Source organism: Dermochelys coriacea, chromosome 9, assembly GCF_009764565.3.
Source record: "Dermochelys coriacea isolate rDerCor1 chromosome 9, rDerCor1.pri.v4, whole genome shotgun sequence".
Taxonomy (NCBI): Eukaryota; Metazoa; Chordata; order Testudines; family Dermochelyidae; genus Dermochelys; species Dermochelys coriacea.
The window spans coordinates 24,339,718-24,358,750 of NC_050076.1; the positions used below are offsets into that span (position 1 = coordinate 24,339,718).

General features: G+C 41.3%; 1 protein-coding gene across 5 annotated transcripts in view; it reads left to right on the forward strand.

The window, feature by feature from the left end:
• VEPH1 (ventricular zone expressed PH domain containing 1) overlaps positions 1–19,033 on the forward strand; it is a 152,265-nt gene that overhangs the window by 89,781 nt on the left and 43,451 nt on the right. For 3 of the 5 annotated variants that reach the window (XM_038417300.2, XM_043492363.1, XM_038417301.2), the window contains exon 10: positions 16,262–16,401. The exons of 1 other annotated variant lie outside the window; for it this stretch is intronic. In XM_038417300.2, the coding sequence (XP_038273228.1) occupies positions 16,262–16,401 (140 nt within the window). Of the gene's footprint in view, positions 1–16,261; positions 16,402–18,446; positions 18,987–19,033 lie in introns of those variants that run through there. One more of the 5 variants, XM_038417303.2, reaches the window with a different exon arrangement.

Sequence of the window (19,033 nt, forward strand, 5' to 3'; positions counted from 1 at the left end):
CTGGGTTCAAGATCTTAATCTGCCACAGACTTTCTGTAAAATCGTGGGCCTCTCTGTGCCTCAGTTTCCCATATGTAAAATGGGGATAAATAGTACTTCCCTATTTCCCAGGATTGTTGTGAGGATAAGTACATTAGAGATTGTGGAGGTGCTCTGAAAGAATGGTAATGGATGCCACATAAATACCTTAGGTAGTGCATTGAGGTCGACACAAGAACAGCTGTGCCCCAAAATGAACAGTAGGGTGGTCAAGAGGATATTGGAGGTCACTGCAAGAACATTAGTGGCATAGTCATGTGGGAAGCCAGGAGAATAGGATGAAGGGGAAAGGAGGAAGAAAGTCAGGATGAGCAAAAGTGACAAGGTCTTTCAGAGCAGGGGGAAGGAGAAATGGACATATTCCTCTATCCCATCCCCTCCATTTAGTGACCCGTGACCTTTACCAATACCTGCCACCACATAGCTCCTACAACTTTGCAACTTCCCAGCGGTCAAAATCCTTTCAAGTGGTCTCTTAACTGGACGTTCCACAGCTGCTTAAACCCTCCAGTGTGTACTCCCTTCCCTTACAAAATCTTAAGGCAGGAATCTCAGTCTGGTACTTTCAAAACCTGATCACCTGAATTTTCACTTAAGCTGGAAACACATCATTCAAAAGTATCAGAAGCAACAATGACAGCAGGTGCCCATAACCCATAAGGATTTGTTCCAACAGTGCTTTATTCCTGTATATCCCTTAACACATTCGACATGAGCTGACATGATTTCTCCCCAACCCCAACAAATCAGATTTCCCTGGTAGAGCACAGAGCTTCCTGGGGGTCCAGAAGTAACTTCTTGGGAAGGTCTTAGAGAAGCAGTGGTGAAGATCACCACTTAGCAAACTCTCTTTATCTAGGCTGTAGTTTTGAATTATAGAAGTGAGGGCCTGGCTGGCCATCACTACCTCACATGCTTGTAAATAATCTAGTTGCCTCTGCTGATGCTGTAGGTAAAGTGTCCTAGAAGTTCATCATCTGTATGAAAAAGCTTTGCCACAATTTTCATTTCATCTGCCATTTTCCTTATTTTTTTAAAAAATTGGTGTCTTTAAGTCCTAACACTAAATACTTTTCCTGTATAGAGGCATGGCATAACCTTGACGTCAGTGGGAATTCCATATGAGGATCCAAATGCAGAATTTATATTCTAGTATTTAGCAGTTTAAAGGGTTTGTGGAAATGTCTACCTTCTTTACCCCTTTCAGCACCTTGAAAATGTCAATCAACCCCTCTCTGAACTACCTTTCTTCTAGTGAGTTTAACAGCGGGTCTAACTCTATTCAAGCCAGTCAAATGGGAATAACTCCATTGAAGTTAGTGGTGTTATACCAGTCTAAAACTAGTGTGAAAAGAATCAGGCCCATGTTTCTAACTTTATGTTACTCTTCCTAGCAAGGATGTGGATAATGGAAAGTGGCTGATCATTCATTCTCTTTGTATCCTGACATAAATAAATACATAGATTGACTTACTATATATACTGTGATAGACCCAGGCCAGTTGGGTTCAGCAGAGAAATCAGAGGCAACTCTCCTAGCCACTGGTAAGCAGCTTTTTGTTCCCTGAGTGACCAGAGCAGGGGCTGTTCCAGGCTAATGAGAACACCTGACTCCAATTAACCTACAAAGAGTCAGGTGAGGCCATTAAGGTAATTTGAACACCTGACTCTAATTAAGGCCCTTCTGATACTGTAAAGGGGCTCACTCTAGTTAGTCTTAGGAGAGTAAGGGAGAGAAAGTGAGGTTGAAGAGTTGGTTAATGAAGACATCCTCAAGCCATCAATAAGGGAGCTCTAAGGTAAGGGTGAAGGAGAGAGAAGCAGGAGAGCTGTGGGGAAATGGCCTAGGGAAATGTAGTAACTCTGGCAGTGAAAGGTTGGCTGCCAACAGCTGCTACCATTAGGGTCCCTGGGCCAGAACCCAGGGTAGAGGGTGGGCCTGGGTTTCCCCCCAACCTGCCACTGGAAAAACACTTTCTGGGAGGGGAAAACAGGTAGCTAAACTGTTTAGGAATATGCCCATAGGGACAACAGAGACTGGGGGAGTTGTATCACCATCCTCTTTGCTGGCTTATGATGAAAAGGGCTCAGTAGACTGTAATCCTGGCCATAGAGAGAAGAGCTACACGGAGGGTCACAGTGAGTCTCTGAGGCTAACATTAACTGCCTAGAAGTGCAGGACCCCTGGGGACAAGGTCAGACCTCTGCCACAATACACGTGGCAAAGAGTCCCTTGGCACCTTATAGACTAACAGACTTATAGGAGCGTAAGCTTTCGTGGGTGAATACCGACCTTGTTGGATGCCTATAAGGTGCCATGGGACTCTTTGCTGCTTTTATAGATCCCGGCTACCCCCTGATACTTGACATTATAATAGTAGTAGTAATACGGCTACCCCTTGACATTATGTATTTCTCTCTGTTCTGTTACACTGTTTTGTGTTTTGACCAAGTTTCTTTACAATTGGCTTACATACTCTGTGTGTATTTTAGTCTTTGCATAGCAGTATTTGTGCTTTACAGCATGTGTTTTGCAGACTCCTTATTGATTTATACACTCAGCTAGTAGTAGTACTCTGTCTCTATGGATTGTAATATTTCTTTATATGGTATTTCAAAATCCCTGTAATGATTTGTACATTGGACTTCACAGTCTTAAAAGGACACTCAGGTTTAAAACTGTGGGGTCATATCCTCAGCTGTTATATATTGTCAGTTTACACTAGCTGAGGAGCTGCTCCTATATATTAAACAAACAACAATCACCATTTTCCTCAGCTGTGTTATCACGTTTTGTAGAGTGCAGTACATTCTGAGGTGTTCAGACCCAAAGAATGTTCAGATTTTGAACTGTTCAAATGATTTACATCCTAGGGATAGGAGGTATGGTGGCTAATGGTTAAGGTGCTTGACTACACTCCAGAAGGTCATGGGTTTGCATCTTGCTTGATCTCACACTGAAAGGCCGCCTCCAATTCACATAGCTGCAAAATAGGTACCTGATCCATCAGGTTAGGGCAGTCAAAGGTAGCTGGACATGAGGCTGGCCACTTCAGTAACCTTGTGTACTGTAGGTTATGAAATGGATGTGCCTTAACTACATCAGCCTGAAATTTCATTGAGGGGAACTTTGATGTGAAATGAAGATGGATGGCTGCATTGATTGTGGAGAGGCCCAGAGACCATGGTCAAGTTCAGGGTATGGTTGCAAGTGCCTAAGGTCAAAATAGAACAACGTTGATGTGTTGGCATGAGTGAATATTTGAAGCTAAGCTTCATATTTTGGTGTAGTGTCAGAAGGAAGTCATCTGAAACCTACAAAATTAATTGATTTGGGTTTGCTTCCATTTGGGGTTGAATATTTGGTTCAGTTGTTGTTTAAGTTGAACCAGTTTACCCATGTTTTTCTTTTCCATACCTTATATGCCTTTTAGACATTCCTGTATATTGTGTCCATCACTTCACCCTTATTTAACCCTCTGAATTTTTCTTTGAAAATTTTCACCATATTTATCACACCATTTTACCCTTTATTAAACAAAGCAAAGTAGTTTTCAGCAGCTCGTACTTCTCCAGATGCTTTGTGATCTTGTATATTATCAGTGTTCAAGGATCTTGCTTACCTCAAAGGCCAGATTCCCTGGTCTATAACTTCCTGAGTACTCCCCAGTCCCTTTATTAAGTTTAAGTTTATGTTAGCTAGAATTTCCAGCCACCTCAGTTTCTCTGTAAGTCGAGCGATTAAGAACAGGATACTCAACATTGACTCCTGTGTATGGTTCACAGACTATTCACTGACCCTACTGTGTACCCTTTGAAAGATCACTTAACCACTCTAACACTCTGTGTCTCCATTTACCCATCTAGGAAAAATTGGGGTAATGAGTGTAGTAAAGCACTTTGAGATCCCTAGGTTAAAGGTGCTATACCAGCAGGAAATGTTATCATTGTCTTCAGTGTCATGGACTTTCAGAGGAAATTCAATGAGGACTACAGCAAATTAGCTTAGAGTTGAAACTACCTTTATTTCTTTTTAGAGAATTTAGCATTGACTGTTCCTCCAGTCCCAGTGCAAGACTCTCAGCCATCGATGGGGCTTATTGGTTAGTCTCACAGGTTACCACTTAGGATGATTGCATCTCTGATATTAGTCCCCTTATTTATGCCATTACCATCACCCTTATTCTATACCTTTGTGTCATAGGAACATAGGAATTGCCTTAGTAGATCAGACTAGCAATCCATCTAGTGCATGCCCTGTCTTTGAAATTGGCCAGTACCAGATGCTCCACATTCCAAGCCATCTTTTTTTTTTTTTTCTCCTCATGCTCTCTCTGCTGTGCCTAACAACTCCTTGCTATACCCATACACCTGCAGTTGTGTGTTTGCAATTGGTGAAGGAAGGACAAAGTTTCCTCTCTTGCATTACTGCCATTTCAGATAATTGATATAATACTACCTCTAATACCCACATCCCAAATTATTACAGGTAATTTGTGTGGCAGGTGACCCATCAGAAAGAAAACATTTGAGTGCCTGTATATGGAGAACATTTTAGAATCTGCACATCTCTGGCCAGCGGTTAAATTTTTTTTTTCCACAGTCAGAGCTTGGAGTTCTAATGTATCATTTAAAGGCAAGCTTGGTATTGACTTAACTTCAAAATCAGATTGGAAATATAATGCTATTCAACAAAAATATGAAAATATTATAACATTCTGTATATGCTGTACCAGTTGTAAGTCATTTCTGATTCTTGGTAGTTCTACAGGATAAAATATAAACAGCAAAAATTGTATAGGATTTATGACAGAAATTCCTTAGTGTGTGTGTGGGGGGGAAATCTAGTTTGCAGTGCTCTGAACCTAAATCTGAGGGTTATGTTTTATGCTGAATTGAGAGATAATTGGTACCATATGACAGACTAGATGGAAAAGATCACAGTTCCCCTGCAGTGTTTGCCTCTGCACTCTTTTTTGATAAATTTTAAACATGCCATAAGCCAAACATTGATTTAGAACACATGGGGGGCCTCTGCTAATTCACTATGACCACAAAGTTAGAGAGACACAGGCCAATGTTTCTAGACATATTTCTGGCTATGCCAAAATGTATTAGTTGGCATCATATTATTTGGGACTAGTATTAAGTCCCAGACTCATCCAAAATCTAAAAATGTATGCATTGTAAAAATTGAAGTGTTAATATACAGAATGGCTTTGTTGTGGGCATTGATTGTGGTTGTCAGGTTTCTAGTGGAATCCCAGCTCTGCAAGGATTGTAATAGGAGCATTAACACACTCCTGCCTGCAGCCTGCACAGATGTGTGATCATAGTGAAAACTAGCAAATCAAGTGTATTTTCATTCTAGTACAGTAATTGGAAGCATTAATTTAAGCATAGGAAATTAACTAATCTCTAGGTGGATCTTGCCTGGCAAAGGGCTAATTCCCTGTGAGGGGTTTGGGGCACTGTGCTGCAAAGGAAACAGGAATTCTGGCTGATGGGAGGTGAGTTAGATCTGGACTCTTAGGAGGAGCCAGTACTGATGCAACCAGCCTCTCCACTGACTGGAACTATATTTCTCCCCCAGCCAGCATGGCTGGGATAACCGGCTTGCTCCTGCTGCTTGTTCTTGACCCCTCCCTTGGCTCATGGACCAGATAGGGTAAAGCAGGCTTCACTGAAAGGTAAGACAGGAGTTAGGGAGGAATTGGCATCAATTCCAGAGTGGAGAGGGCCTGGGGCTTAAAGTAGGGAAGGTGGGTCCAGCAGCCCTTTGGAGGATGGGGAGGGTGTCTGTTGCAGGGCAAAGGGGAGTGTGGAGAGGCTATGGAATTTTGAGAGCTCTTGCTTCCTTTAGGAGAGGGACAGGAAGGGAATCGGACTGTAATCAGAAGAAAGAAAACACAGTCAGCAAGGATGTTCTTCAAAGGGAGTCCAAACAAGTTACTGTAAGCAGCAACAACAAAGAACAGTAGACTCTCCCAGTCTAGGATGCAAACCAACCCTAGGCCTCTGGATCCAGAGCCCTGCTTCTCTCTCTCTCCCCATCAGCAATGAGTCCTCACTGGCTTTGGGTAGATGCTCTTTTGACCTGGTTCATCATTATAAATAGAAATCAGATAAACATTCTTCAGCTTTGAAGATGTGACCCTGCAACAAAGATGCCTTATCACTGCCTGTTTCCACTTGGTATGCAACTGACAGACTTTTCAATATAACGAGGTTTGGGGGCAGGGGAGGAGGAAAAAGCATTATAAGGCTAAACAGATCCATATGTTTCCAAATGTGGCTTTTGCCATTCATATTCAGAGAACCAAGTTTACTACACTAAAAGCTGAGTTTGCCCTTCTGCATACCAATATAACCATATCTTATCCAGGAACATTTCAGGTGAGTATACTGGAGGTGAAAATCTCTGCCTCAGTTGTGACAACACACAATAATCTGCCAAACTGAAACTGCTAGTGCTCAGAATCAAGTTGAAGAACAAAGGGTTTCTCTTGAGAATGACATTTAAAAATGCCCTTTTCCCTTTATTCTTTTTGAAAAATATATTCTATTGTTTCCATCTTCAAAACAAAAATGAGATGGGTAAAGGAAAGCAGTGAAGGGGAAAATGGTTTAAAACTGAAGTTTTGGAAAATTTCACTACTTATGGTTGCTTCTGTTTCCTTGTTAAAGACTTGATCCTGCAAACACTTATGTATGTGCATAAATGAAATTTACTCATCACAGTAAAGTTAAACTAGTGGGACTAGTAACACAAAGTTATGCACATACATAGGTGTTTGCAAGATCAGGGTCTAATATTCTCCCTAATCCAATGATCAGTTAAACTGAGCTAAATATCAAGCAGTGACTCTAATTACCTTACATTGCTAACTTTTATTTTGCTTTTTTTTCCCCCTAGCCCAGTCACTGAATGATTAATTATGTTAACTCTAATATATCTGCTCCTGTGTCTTGCAAAAACACAATGATGGTTATTGCTTTGCTAACAGTTTGAGAACTTCAGACAGATGTGGTGAAATATTTTTTTCACTGGGGTTAGTGGGCCTGGCTTAATGTAGCTTTCCTGTTGCACTGAGTTATGAGATATATTTACAACCTGATCCCTATTAAAGTCAATGGAGAGTTTCCCCATTTGCTTCAGTGGGACTTGGGTTAGGTCTTTAATTATTCCCTTTGATATCCTTTGTTGTAGTTGTGGTTCATCAATTATTTGTATTTTCCATTGTCTCTGCATACGTGTTTTGCATGGTGTTAAATCCATTATTCCTACCTTTTTTTGGTGTAGCTGTTTGACCCAAAATCCTTTACGTATATGACTATGCCTCTATGCAGAAGAAAGGGTCCCATACTCTTAAATTTGAGGGGGAGGTTATTAATATGAACGTGACATAACTGACAGCCATCCAGCTGTTCAGTCTAATGCATAAAATACTCACCAGTAAAATTATATATGTATAAGCTCCTTGTAAAATGAATAGGAATTATGGGATTGTCCTCACTGCAGGGTTCACTCAGGCTTTTATTTGGGTGTTGCCCCTCACTCCAGCTTCCATCCACACACACAACCTCTCACCTAAGTGTGGTGCTGCTTACACTGGAACTACCTGTCCAGTCTGGCATATAGGTTAAGTCTGAGTGCTGCTTACACTTGGGCTGGTAACCTGCTCATGTTGCTGTGTGGATGCAGGCTAAATCCCTTGAGTGCTGTCCTCTAAAACCTTCCCACAATTCCTATGTGCCCCAAAGGCAGACAAGTTCTCAATTCATGGGGAAAGAATCACCGAGCAGGCTCATCTTACTGTAGCACTAAGAACACGGGCATGTAGGAAAGATATCAGGAGGGCCAAATCGCACCTGGAGCTGCAGCTAGCAAGAGATGTCAAGAGTAACAAGAAGGGTTTCTTCAGGTATGTTGGCAACAAGAAGAAAGCCAAGGAAAGTGTGGGCCCCTTACTGAATGAGGGAGGCAAGCTAGTGACAGAGGATGTGGAAAAAGCTAATGTACTCAATGCTTTTTTTGCCTCTGTTTTCACTAACAAGGTCAGCTCCCAGACTGCTGTGCTGGGCAACACAAAATGGGGAAGAGATGGCCAGCCCTCTGTAGAGATAGAGGTGGTTAGGGACTATTTAGAAAAGCTGGACGTGCACAAGTCCATGGGGCCGGACGAATTGCATCCGAGAGTGCTGAAGGAATTGGCGGCTGTGATTGCAGAGCCCTTGGCCATTATCTTTGAAAACTCGTGGCGAACGGGGGAAGTCCCGGATGACTGGAAAAAGGCTAATGTAGTGCCCATCTTTAAAAAAGGGAAGAAGGAGGATCCTGGGAACTACAGGCCGGTCAGCCTCACCTCAGTCCCTGGAAAAATCATGGAGCAGGTCCTCAAAGAATCAATCCTGAAGCACTTAGAGGAGAGGAAAGTGATCAGGAACAGTCAGCATGGATTCACCAAGGGAAGGTCATGCCTGACTAATCTAATCGCCTTTTATGATGAGATTACTGGTTCTGTGGATGAAGGGAAAGCAGTGGATGTATTGTTTCTTGACTTTAGCAAAGCTTTTGACACGGTCTCCCACAGCATTCTTGTCAGCAAGTTAAGGAAGTATGGGCTGGATGAATGCACTATAAGGTGGGTAGAAAGCTGGCTAGATTGTCGGGCTCAACGGGTAGTGATCAATGGCTCCATGTCTAGTTGGCAGCCGGTGTCAAGTGGAGTGCCCCAGGGGTCGGTCCTGGGGCCCGTTTTGTTCAATATCTTCATAAATGATCTGGAGGATGGTGTGGATTGCACTCTCAGCAAATTTGCGGATGATACTAAACTGGGAGGAGTGGTAGATACGCTGGAGGGGAGGGATAGGATACAGAAGGACCTAGACAAATTGGAGGATTGGGCCAAAAGAAATCTAATGAGGTTCAATAAGGATAAATGCAGGGTCCTGCACTTAGGATGGAAGAATCCAATGCACCGCTACAGACTAGGGACCGAATGGCTCGGCAGCAGTTCTGCGGAAAAGGACCTAGGGGTGACAGTGGACGAGAAGCTGGATATGAGTCAGCAGTGTGCCCTTGTTGCCAAGAAGGCCAATGGCATTTTGGGTTGTATAAGTAGGGGCATAGCGAGCAGATCGAGGGACGTGATCGTTCCCCTCTATTCGACACTGGTGAGGCCTCATCTGGAGTACTGTGTCCAGTTTTGGGCCCCACACTACAGGAAGGATGTGGATAAATTGGAAAGAGTACAACGAAGGGCAACGAAAATGATTAGGGGTCTAGAGCACATGACTTATGAGGAGAGGCTGAGGGAGCTGGGATTGTTTAGTCTGCAGAAGAGAAGAATGAGGGGGGATTTGATAGCTGCTTTCAACTACCTGAAAGGGGGTTTCAAAGAGGATGGCTCTAGACTGTTCTCAATGGTAGCAGATGACAGAACGAGGAGTAATGGTCTCAAGTTGCAATGGGGGAGGTTTAGATTGGATATTAGGAAAAACTTTTTCACTAAGAGGGTGGTGAAACACTGGAATGCGTTACCTAGGGAGGTGGTAGAATCTCCTTCCTTAGAGGTTTTTAAGGTCAGGCTTGACAAAGCCCTGGCTGGGATGATTTAACTGGGACTTGGTCCTGCTTTGAGCAGGGGGTTGGACTAGATGACCTTCTGGGGTCCCTTCCAACCCTGATATTCTATGATTCTATGAACACCAGAAGTCCCCCAGACATCACCCCAGATGTCCGAGCACCTTACATCAGTGAGTGCAGCAGTGCAGTAGCAGTAGTGGAGTGAGTTTGCAGGGTGGTGGCTCATAACCATGTTAGACCAACCTGGGCACTTACACCCCAGTGCGGATCACCAAACTAATTCTGCAGTGAGGACATACCCTATGTCATGTTGTCTTGTCCCTGACCTTTCCCCTCCCTCCCAATGCAGTGTCTTTTGGCCTAATAGCAAGTACATGGAATCTTAAACAATCTTGTCTCAAGTATATATTAACTTATCTATCCTCCAATGCCTTGAGCCAGTGTTCTTAAAATAGCCATAAGATAAGTCAGTCTCTGCTTTGAATCATCTGGGTTTTTTCACAGTAACAGCTTTTAAGAATCCATTTAGTATAGAGGTGTCTGTAGAGTCACTAATCTAAAGGTTGAGTTGGTGTTTCCATAAACTTTGATTTAGGTCAGCTGGGGTAGGTTATTAAGAGAGATGGAAGTTAGTTCAAATTGCTAAAAACTTCCTTTGTATTTTTAGAAGTGACAATTAGTTTTATAGTGTTAAACTAGTTCTAGTATAAACCAGTTTCAGGGGTTTTAAAACCTAAGATATAATATCAAGGAAATTCATTACTTTTTCCCTTTTTTCCATTACACATTTTTGGCCAATTATCTTAAAGAGATGCAGAGCCATCCTTGCTGTATTAACACTTCATTGCTTTAAATAACATCAGAAGAAAGTTATGCCGATCCTGAATTACAGCATTTGGCGTGACTGATTTGTTAAAGGTTAGGCAAATTGCTTCAAAACAATTACCTTTTGTTGATGAGGATTACATATGTATTGTTGTATCTCACTAATAACATGCAGTTTAGGGACAAACTCATCTGTGCAAAGCCAGAGTGAATTGTTTGGAACAACCTAAGAACTGAGAAAACGGTATTCACCTCCACCTCCAGGGGCAGGGCAGAGGCAGCCCTTCATCTTCTCCACAGATTCTTTTCCAGTCCAGGCACTGGAAGAGAGGCTGAGTCTTCTGCACACTCACTGCACATGTTTGTAGGAACCTCATAGTAATAGACAGCCATCCATCCCCTGACTCACTCTCTTACGTCCTACATGTTGGACTAGGCAGTTCTGCCATGAAGATCACTTCTGCCATGAGCATGGAATATCCCTGCTTCCTGCTCCCACTGCCCCTCACAGCACAATCAGTGATTCCTCTGTGTTGTGCGCATGATATCCTTGGATGTACTTTCTGTAAATGAATACAGAACAGAAACACATTTCTCCCAGTGCTTCAGTTCACCTACTTTATATTGGTGATAAAAGAAGCTTTTGCTCAGGTGTGTATGTATCTTATTAAAATGGGAATGCAAAACTTTGTCGCTGTGCTATGCATATCTGCAACTGATTTATTTTAGACCCTTCTACATTATCTTATAAGCATCACCTGCTGCCTAACCTAATAGGTACATTTAGAGTAAAATATCCTATTAAGCAGCCAGAGCCTACCCTCAGTTACTACCATGTACACAGATGCAAATACACTGACTTGATCTGGATGATCATGACTAAACTTAAATTGAAGAGCTGTGAGTGAGAACAGATTTTGATCAAACGTATCTCTGCAGTAATGCCACTGACGTCAGTAGGAATTATACCCTAGATACCTTTTGATTAATTGTGCTTTTCAAAGCATCACAGTGATAGGACTGGGTTAAGTATTCTATATAGTATATGTACAGCTCAGTTGGGAAGTCACAGAATTCCTCAACTAATCTTTTTCAGAAGCATAGCCAAATATGGAAGTCGTAAGCAATCTGATAGCTACATAGGTCTAAAACTAATAGAGGACAGAGCTGAAGTTGCAGCAAACTCCAGATCCTGAGATGAATTATGTGGGACATTAGACATCTGGATAGTAAAGTCCTAGTCTCTGGATGTGGAAACTTTAACCCAAATTTGTTCATCTGTATTCATTGTGCAGGTGCTTTACAAGGAAAAGTGTATTTTGGTAATAAATTGTCTAACATGAATGTCACACAAATATTTATAAATATTTATCTATAATACAGAGGTAAAAAGTAACTATCGTTATGAGATGGAATAGGTTGTCTGTTGGTTAGGGCAGGAGTATGAACACACACTGGTTCTGTCCCAGGCTATGTCACTAAGTGTGAGAGTATGGACAAATCCCTTAGCTTTCATCCACTTGTGGAAAGGGCACAGTAACAGTTATTGACCTCACAGGGACATTGTGAGGTTTAAGTAATGTGTGTTTGGGAGCCCCAGATAAGAGATTATAGAAATGCATCATTATATTAAAAATATGCAGCTATATGATGAGGTGTTACAATAGGAAATAGCAATTAATGACATCTATTTGATGCGATACTGCTGGCAGTAGATGAGAAGGAAAATCTTTGTGTGGGGTAATATAACTGTTCCTAAAAATGTTTCAATAAGCTGCTTAAATATGAAAATGTAGCATGTAAGAATCAGTATTGAAGTAGCTGGGCATTTGAAAAAATGCCTGCTGTGGGTAGCTTGGCAATTTGCAGGAATATTTTGTGCCAAAAAGAGTAATCTACTAAATAGTATTAATGAATTATGCTGTACTACTGAGTGTCATATGCCACAAGTTCTCTCAACTGACTCTCATGTTAGATTTTGTATTAAAATCTAACATTTCACACTAAAACGTGTGCTTTTGTGTGTAATACTAATAACCCCATTGGAAATAGGTAAAAGCTCTAATCTATCAAAGGATGTGCTTAAGCATGTGCATAACTGCACATGTGAGTGGTCCCAGTGACTTAAATGGGATTATGCATATGCTTACACACTTTGTTGGGTCAAGGCCTAAATGCATGGTCCTAGCTGTAAAATGTGCCAATGGACAAAGGTATAGAAAGGCTCTATGCTCCTTCTGTTTGCAGTGAAGCTTGGGGAGTTTAGAAAGGTTGTCTTCTGCTAAAGTAAGTCACTAAGGACGATATTCCCCTGTGTGCAAAGGACTTGGCAAAACTGCCATATGATTTCAGAAAGGCTGCATATGAAGCCCACTGGGTGAGCAGTTATATAGGGGTATCTGCACACCCCTGCTCAGCCCCCAAAAAGGTTTCTGAACTGGCCCTGCTAAAGCTGGCATAAGAAGGTCACTTGAGCATGTCAGGAATAGCATGTTTGCATATATATGGAGCCATTGGCCCCATCAACCAGCAAGGAGGGCTGTCTGCTATTCTACCCTATGGATAGCAGCTGTGAGGAAAGTGGCACAGTAGTCGCGCGTGCGCACACACACACATACTCAGGCCTTATGAAGACAGAGTGGATGTCATCTATCTTCCTCATGGAGGAAAACAGATACAAGGCCCTCTAGGCCTGATTCTTCATGGCCTTGCACCCTGTAAAGTCATTGGCACTTGTGCAAGGTGCATATCAAATGCTACCATCATTGTAAATGAGTGGAGGAGTCTGATTTGATTGTACTTTAGTTATGTCTGTGCAGACTGAGTGTAATCACGGTGCAGTGCCATGGAGAATTAGACCCTCTAAGACCTACTCTATTAAAAATGTCTTTGTTTGAATACTGCTTAATCTTAGAGAGAGGGTCCATATAGATGGGATTTAAATTGTGCAAAACCAAAATCATCCCTTGTTTTGCCAATCTTTACTCAGTTAGTTATATCAGTAGCATCAATGGGCATTGCATACACAGAATGATTGCTGGATGGGTTCACTGACTGAATAATAAATCTCAGGGCCAGATTCCCCATTACATTATGGCTCCTTTGTGATACTCCAGTATGAAGGGGCCATAAGGCTTTTAGGTCTGGCCTCTGGGAATTCCACCAACATAGAGGAAATCTCCAGGTGGTGTAGAATCATTCCCCCTTTTGCCATCTCCAGAGCAAGGGCATGAGAGGTTATAGATGGGGAGGAGTAGAATGAGCATGTTTGATCTGGCTATTCCCAGCTGCTGAAATGGCCTCTTGGGATGATGCACAACTGGGCATAAGTTAGAGCAACATCAGAGTTGTTCTTATTTACGCTGGGGGCCTGGCTGGTCCCGCCAGCCATTCTATCAGTGGGTGAAGTGCAAAGGTGGTGGAAAGTCACAGTTATGGGCTGCATTTTTGCATTGAGCTTAGCACAGCCAGGACAGAGAATTAGGGCCTCCAAGTCAACATTTTGCAAAATCAGCATCTAAAGGGCTATCTGTACTGCCATTCCAGTTAAACCTAGCTTAAATATGATTGGAATCATGCTATAATATGTGGTGCATACAGCCTTCTGTATTAAGAATGTCACACTGAGGGTGCTTTCAGGTTGCATGTCACCTCCATGGTTTGTTCAGAGAGAACTAATATGAATGTAGTTGAGAAAAATAAAGCCAATACTGATTTCAACAGAAAAACATGAGTGAGCATGAGGATCTGTGGGGGAAAAATAGAAACAGCCTCTCTGTCTTGATTGTACTTAACCTTGCAACCACGTAGTCAAGCTGTGACCTTTGGAGAGTCTTTCTGGTCCAGTGAGACGATCTAATCTCCATTCCAAGTGTTGGTTTGATGTTTTTACACCTATGAATATATAGATGTTTCTGCAAACTTCCCCATGTCATTTAATTTATTAACCTTTAAATGCAAAACCACCCCAAAACTAAAACTTTCCATTTTTTCTATGAAAATATTTATATTTGCACTAGTGTCAGTGATGTCTAGAGGTCAGAGCAAGGGACTACCTCTACCACTGTCTTACAGCAAGTCTCGCTGTAAAACAATGGATTTCAGAGTGGTAGCTGTGTTAGTCTGTATCAGCAAAAAAAAAAAAAAAAGAGAAGTATTTGTGGTACCTTAGAGACTAACACATTTATTTGGGCATAAGCTTTTTGTGGGCTAAAACCCACTTCATCCAATGCATGCAGTGGAAATTACAGTAGGAAGATGCGCACACACACACATACACAATGAAAAAATGGGTGTTGCCATACCAACTGCAACAAAACCAATTAAGTAAGGTGGGCTAATATCAGCAGGAGGAAAAAAAACCTTTTGTGATAATCAGGATGGTCCATGTCAAACAGTTGACAAGAAGGTATGAGAAACGGGGGGGGGGGGGGGGAATTAGCATGGGGAAATAGTTTTTACTTTGTATAATGACCCACCCACTCCCAGTCTTTATTCAAGCCTAATTTAATGGCGTCCAGTTTGCAAGTTAACTCCAGGTCTGCAGTTTCTTGTTGGAGTCTGTTTTTGAAGGTTTTTTGTGGGGGAATTGCAACTTTTAGGTCTAAGGTGCCAAAAGTACTCCTCAGGTGTGTGGGGGTTTTTTTTGTTTGTTTTTTGTTTTGTTTTTTTTTTTTTTGTAAAATGATGGTATCAATTCCCTACCTCACTTGGGTGTTGTCATTCTTACTTTGTGAATATTTGCAAAGTGCTTTTGAGATCCTGGGTTGGAAGGTGATATTTAGGAGCAATGTATTATGAAGATTATTTTGTATACTTGATGAGAAGTGACATTTATAGAACCCAAAGCCGTTTAAACTAATGACACTCGGAATGCCAAATTGCTCATTGAACCCTGAATAATACTGCTCTTATTGTAACTTTTAGGATGACTGTATTAAGTACTGCTGAATAATAAACGTGTGGCATGCATACTGGAATTTGTAAATATATTTGACTAAAAACCAGAAAAAAAAAAGTTAATCTAGTCAGTGACAGAGTGGGTTGAGTAACACTGCTCTAACCAATGACTAATGGCTCAGCTTTTGTTTTTGAAGGGTGAAGTCCTGAAATTCATCATTTTGCGCATAAGCCATATTGAAACCAGTTTTTGCCTGAATAAGGCCTGGTTGAGAACTGCATAAACATGGGCCAGAAGTGAAGTCTCACTTGGTTGCTACCTAACATGGGATGCTCTTTCAACCAACTCCTTTTTTTTTTTTTTCTTAAATAAGAATGAGTTGTGAACAGTTTTAATGTCTGTTTTAATAAGCAAGACTGTGAGTGTAAAATACAAGCTTCAATTCATCCTTTAACAAAAAGGAAGTGATACACACTAAAGGCCTAACTCTGCCCTGTGGAGTCAGCAATAAATGGCTACATAATATGCAAAACAGTGGAGTTTTATATGTGCTGTGGGTGAAATATAGTCCTGGGCACAGATCAGTACAGGGCCTATGCACCTCTTATTACAGCTTGTATTCAATTTAAGTGGTACATTGCCTGTGTGCTGGCCCTCTCAGCAGGGCTGAATTTCACCCATTTTGAGTTTTACGGACAACTAATGATACTAACTAAATGAATATCTATTCTTATCTCGATAAACATTGAAATGTGAGAGTAAAAAAAAAAAGACATAATTGGTATATTTCAGATATGAAAATAGTGGTTTCCTATAGCCAGAAGCATTGCATGTTTAAGTGTAAAGTAATATCAGGTAGTTAGATCTCTTAAGTAGTTAATATTAATATTGTGTATATTTGTTTCTAGATACTGTTAGAAGTTGTGTAGCAAAGCTGTTCTTCAGCTGCCCCCTGAAGGGTCATTACTGCCTATACAGTAAATCCAGTTTTACACTCATCAGCCGACAGCCTCAGCTATGGATCCATATCATGTTTCTCTTTCAGCAGGTGTGTGCAATACATATAAGTAGTGGCACCTCAAACTGTACATGAAAAAACAATGTTTTAATGGTAACCCATTTTGATGTTTATCATCTCCATCAATGTTACTGTATGTGCGTATATCCTTTGAATTTCCCCTTCTGATTTCTCAGAAGTGGACAGTTACTTATAAGCTCTTTATTCTCTAGTGCTTTGCAGTAGAGTGTCATAATGTTGTATGACAGAATATGTGATTTCTGTTAAATATAACAAATTTAAGATGCCCATATGAAATTAAGAAATCTGAAGTACAAACATTGGACCAAAACTGGTCATTTTTATTCAGGCAAAACTCCCATTAAAGTCAAGACCCCATTCTGTTTCCATAGAAATGAATAGGAAAACTTCAGCTGATTTTTCTGCGGAAGTGGAGTCTGGTCTTTAGACTTCAGTAGGCCTTGATGGTGCTCAGCATCCCTTACTCAAAACTCCCAGAGAGCAAAATTCTGAGTAAGGTCATCAGGATTTGATCAGTGTTGTTCACCTATTGATTAAAATACTTTTGATTATTATGTTAAATATATTTCCAAAGAGAGACCATTAATCATGCTTATCTGGAAAATATATACATGAGCGGTATTTTAAATAATATAAAGGAAAAACAAATCTGCATTCCCCGTTCAAGATGAATCATGAAGTTTTTCTTTTATTCGTAATAAAAAAAAAATCAGCTTCTCAAACTATATATAGTAGTTTTAAAGATGCAGCATGCCCAATGTTATTGCAGTCTTAGTAATTAGAGATGGAAAAGACCTGTTAGATCATTGGGTCAATCTATCTGCAAGTGCAAGGCGTAGTGACATAGAGGATAGATCAGATATTAAACTAATGCTACCCTTGATCTTGGCTAACTGTTTACCACATGAATGTTCAAACAAATGTGGTACTTGTATATGGACATTTGGTTGATTTAACAGATCAATATACTCCGACATGTTTGATGTCCTAGAAATAAGTACACAAAAAAGATCAGAAAAATGCAAATGAGAAGTAAGAACCATTTTGATTCAACTCTTTCATTTCAAGTAGATATACCAGCAAGCAGATAACTGTACTACTAGTGAGCTGAGCCCTCCCTGCCAGCTCCAGTCTAATTTCAGCACTGCAGCAGCTGGTTCTGGAGCTGAGCCCATTCATCTTGAACCTGACCCTGAGAAGTGACAGCCAGCCGGTCATTAGGGCCTAATGGGGTAAACCCACCACTGTCACAGCTGTGTAGTTTAGCAGGGTATGACAAAGTACAATACCACTCACTGCCCCTAGGATTTGGAGCTGCTTCAGCCCCTAAAGGGGTAGAGCTGGATGCCACTGAGGAATTGCCACCCTGCAGGACATAGACCACAGGTGGCTGAGGGGGGAGGCACAGAGCAAGGAACACAGATTTCTTCAGTTTTGCACAGCAGAGTACATGACTGTTTGCACATGCTTCCTTCAGCACATGGGTTCAATAGTAGGGTGGAAGCTACAGAGTGGGGATAGCTGCACATAAAGCTGCTATTTCAAATCACAATCATATTCCTTTTGCTGCCTCTGTTCCTGCTTTTCCACACCTAGAGGATGCTGGCGGGAGGGTGTGGATGGGTAGGTGTTCTGATTTGGTGGGGTTTTGGGGAGGGGAGGGTCTGAGCCAAGTGATGCTGGTTGTTAGGCAGGAGGGGGAAGAATTCTTGGCTGGATTGTGGCTTAAGTACTCGCCCTGCAAAGATCTGGGAGCAACTAAGCCACTGAGCAAGAGGCAAGCTGTTTGCCCCAGCTGGACTATGTAGAGCCCAGGAGGAGAAAAGAAGAAATGTCATCTGCTGGCTTTTAAGGGTCTGGTTCTTTCCTGGAAGTAGGGAAGGGAAAGACACTAGCATTTGAGGGGCAGAGAATTCAGGGAAAGAGGGAAGGTAAAAGGGGAGAAGGAGGACAAAGAAATAAGAAAAGATAAAACAAGTTAAAAATAAAGGGAGGTAAACAAGAAGTTGAAGAGACTGAATTTGAAAAGTGTGTTTTTGTTTGTTTTTTTTAAGGAAAAAGAAAGGTGAAAGTGGCCTCAGGGAGAAATAACCTGCATGATAGAAAAATGAGAGCAAGGGAAACAGCTGATGGAAAAGATATATTGAAATGCATGAGAATGAGCAGAGAAGGAAGAGCAGAAATAAGGGAGACACATACTACGAGAATAAACAGTCTATTTCTTTATGAACTTATATATAGTCTGATGCCAAAAACATACCATCTTGCTGGATGTTAACAAAAGGACTTCAGTCCTTCTCTCTTTCTCTATTTTGAATCAATTGTAGTGATTTCATCTTTGATTCCATCTTTTTCTCCTGCTTAACGTTTTTCCTCATATTTTTTCTTTTTAAAAACCTCTCACTTTAACCCTTTCACCAAGATTACATTGCACTTTGGCGTAACCCTTTCAGTCTTCTATTGAGCTGGGACAATAAGCTTTGCAAGATTTCCCATCCCTCTTCCCCTACCCCCTGCTGCTTCTGTCTGCATTCCTTTCCTCATCTCTCTCTCTCCTCTCCTCCTGGTTTTTTTTTTTTTTTTTTAAATACCTCCTCATTCCCCTTTGGAGCCTCATCTCATTTAGAACTCCTGGACCATG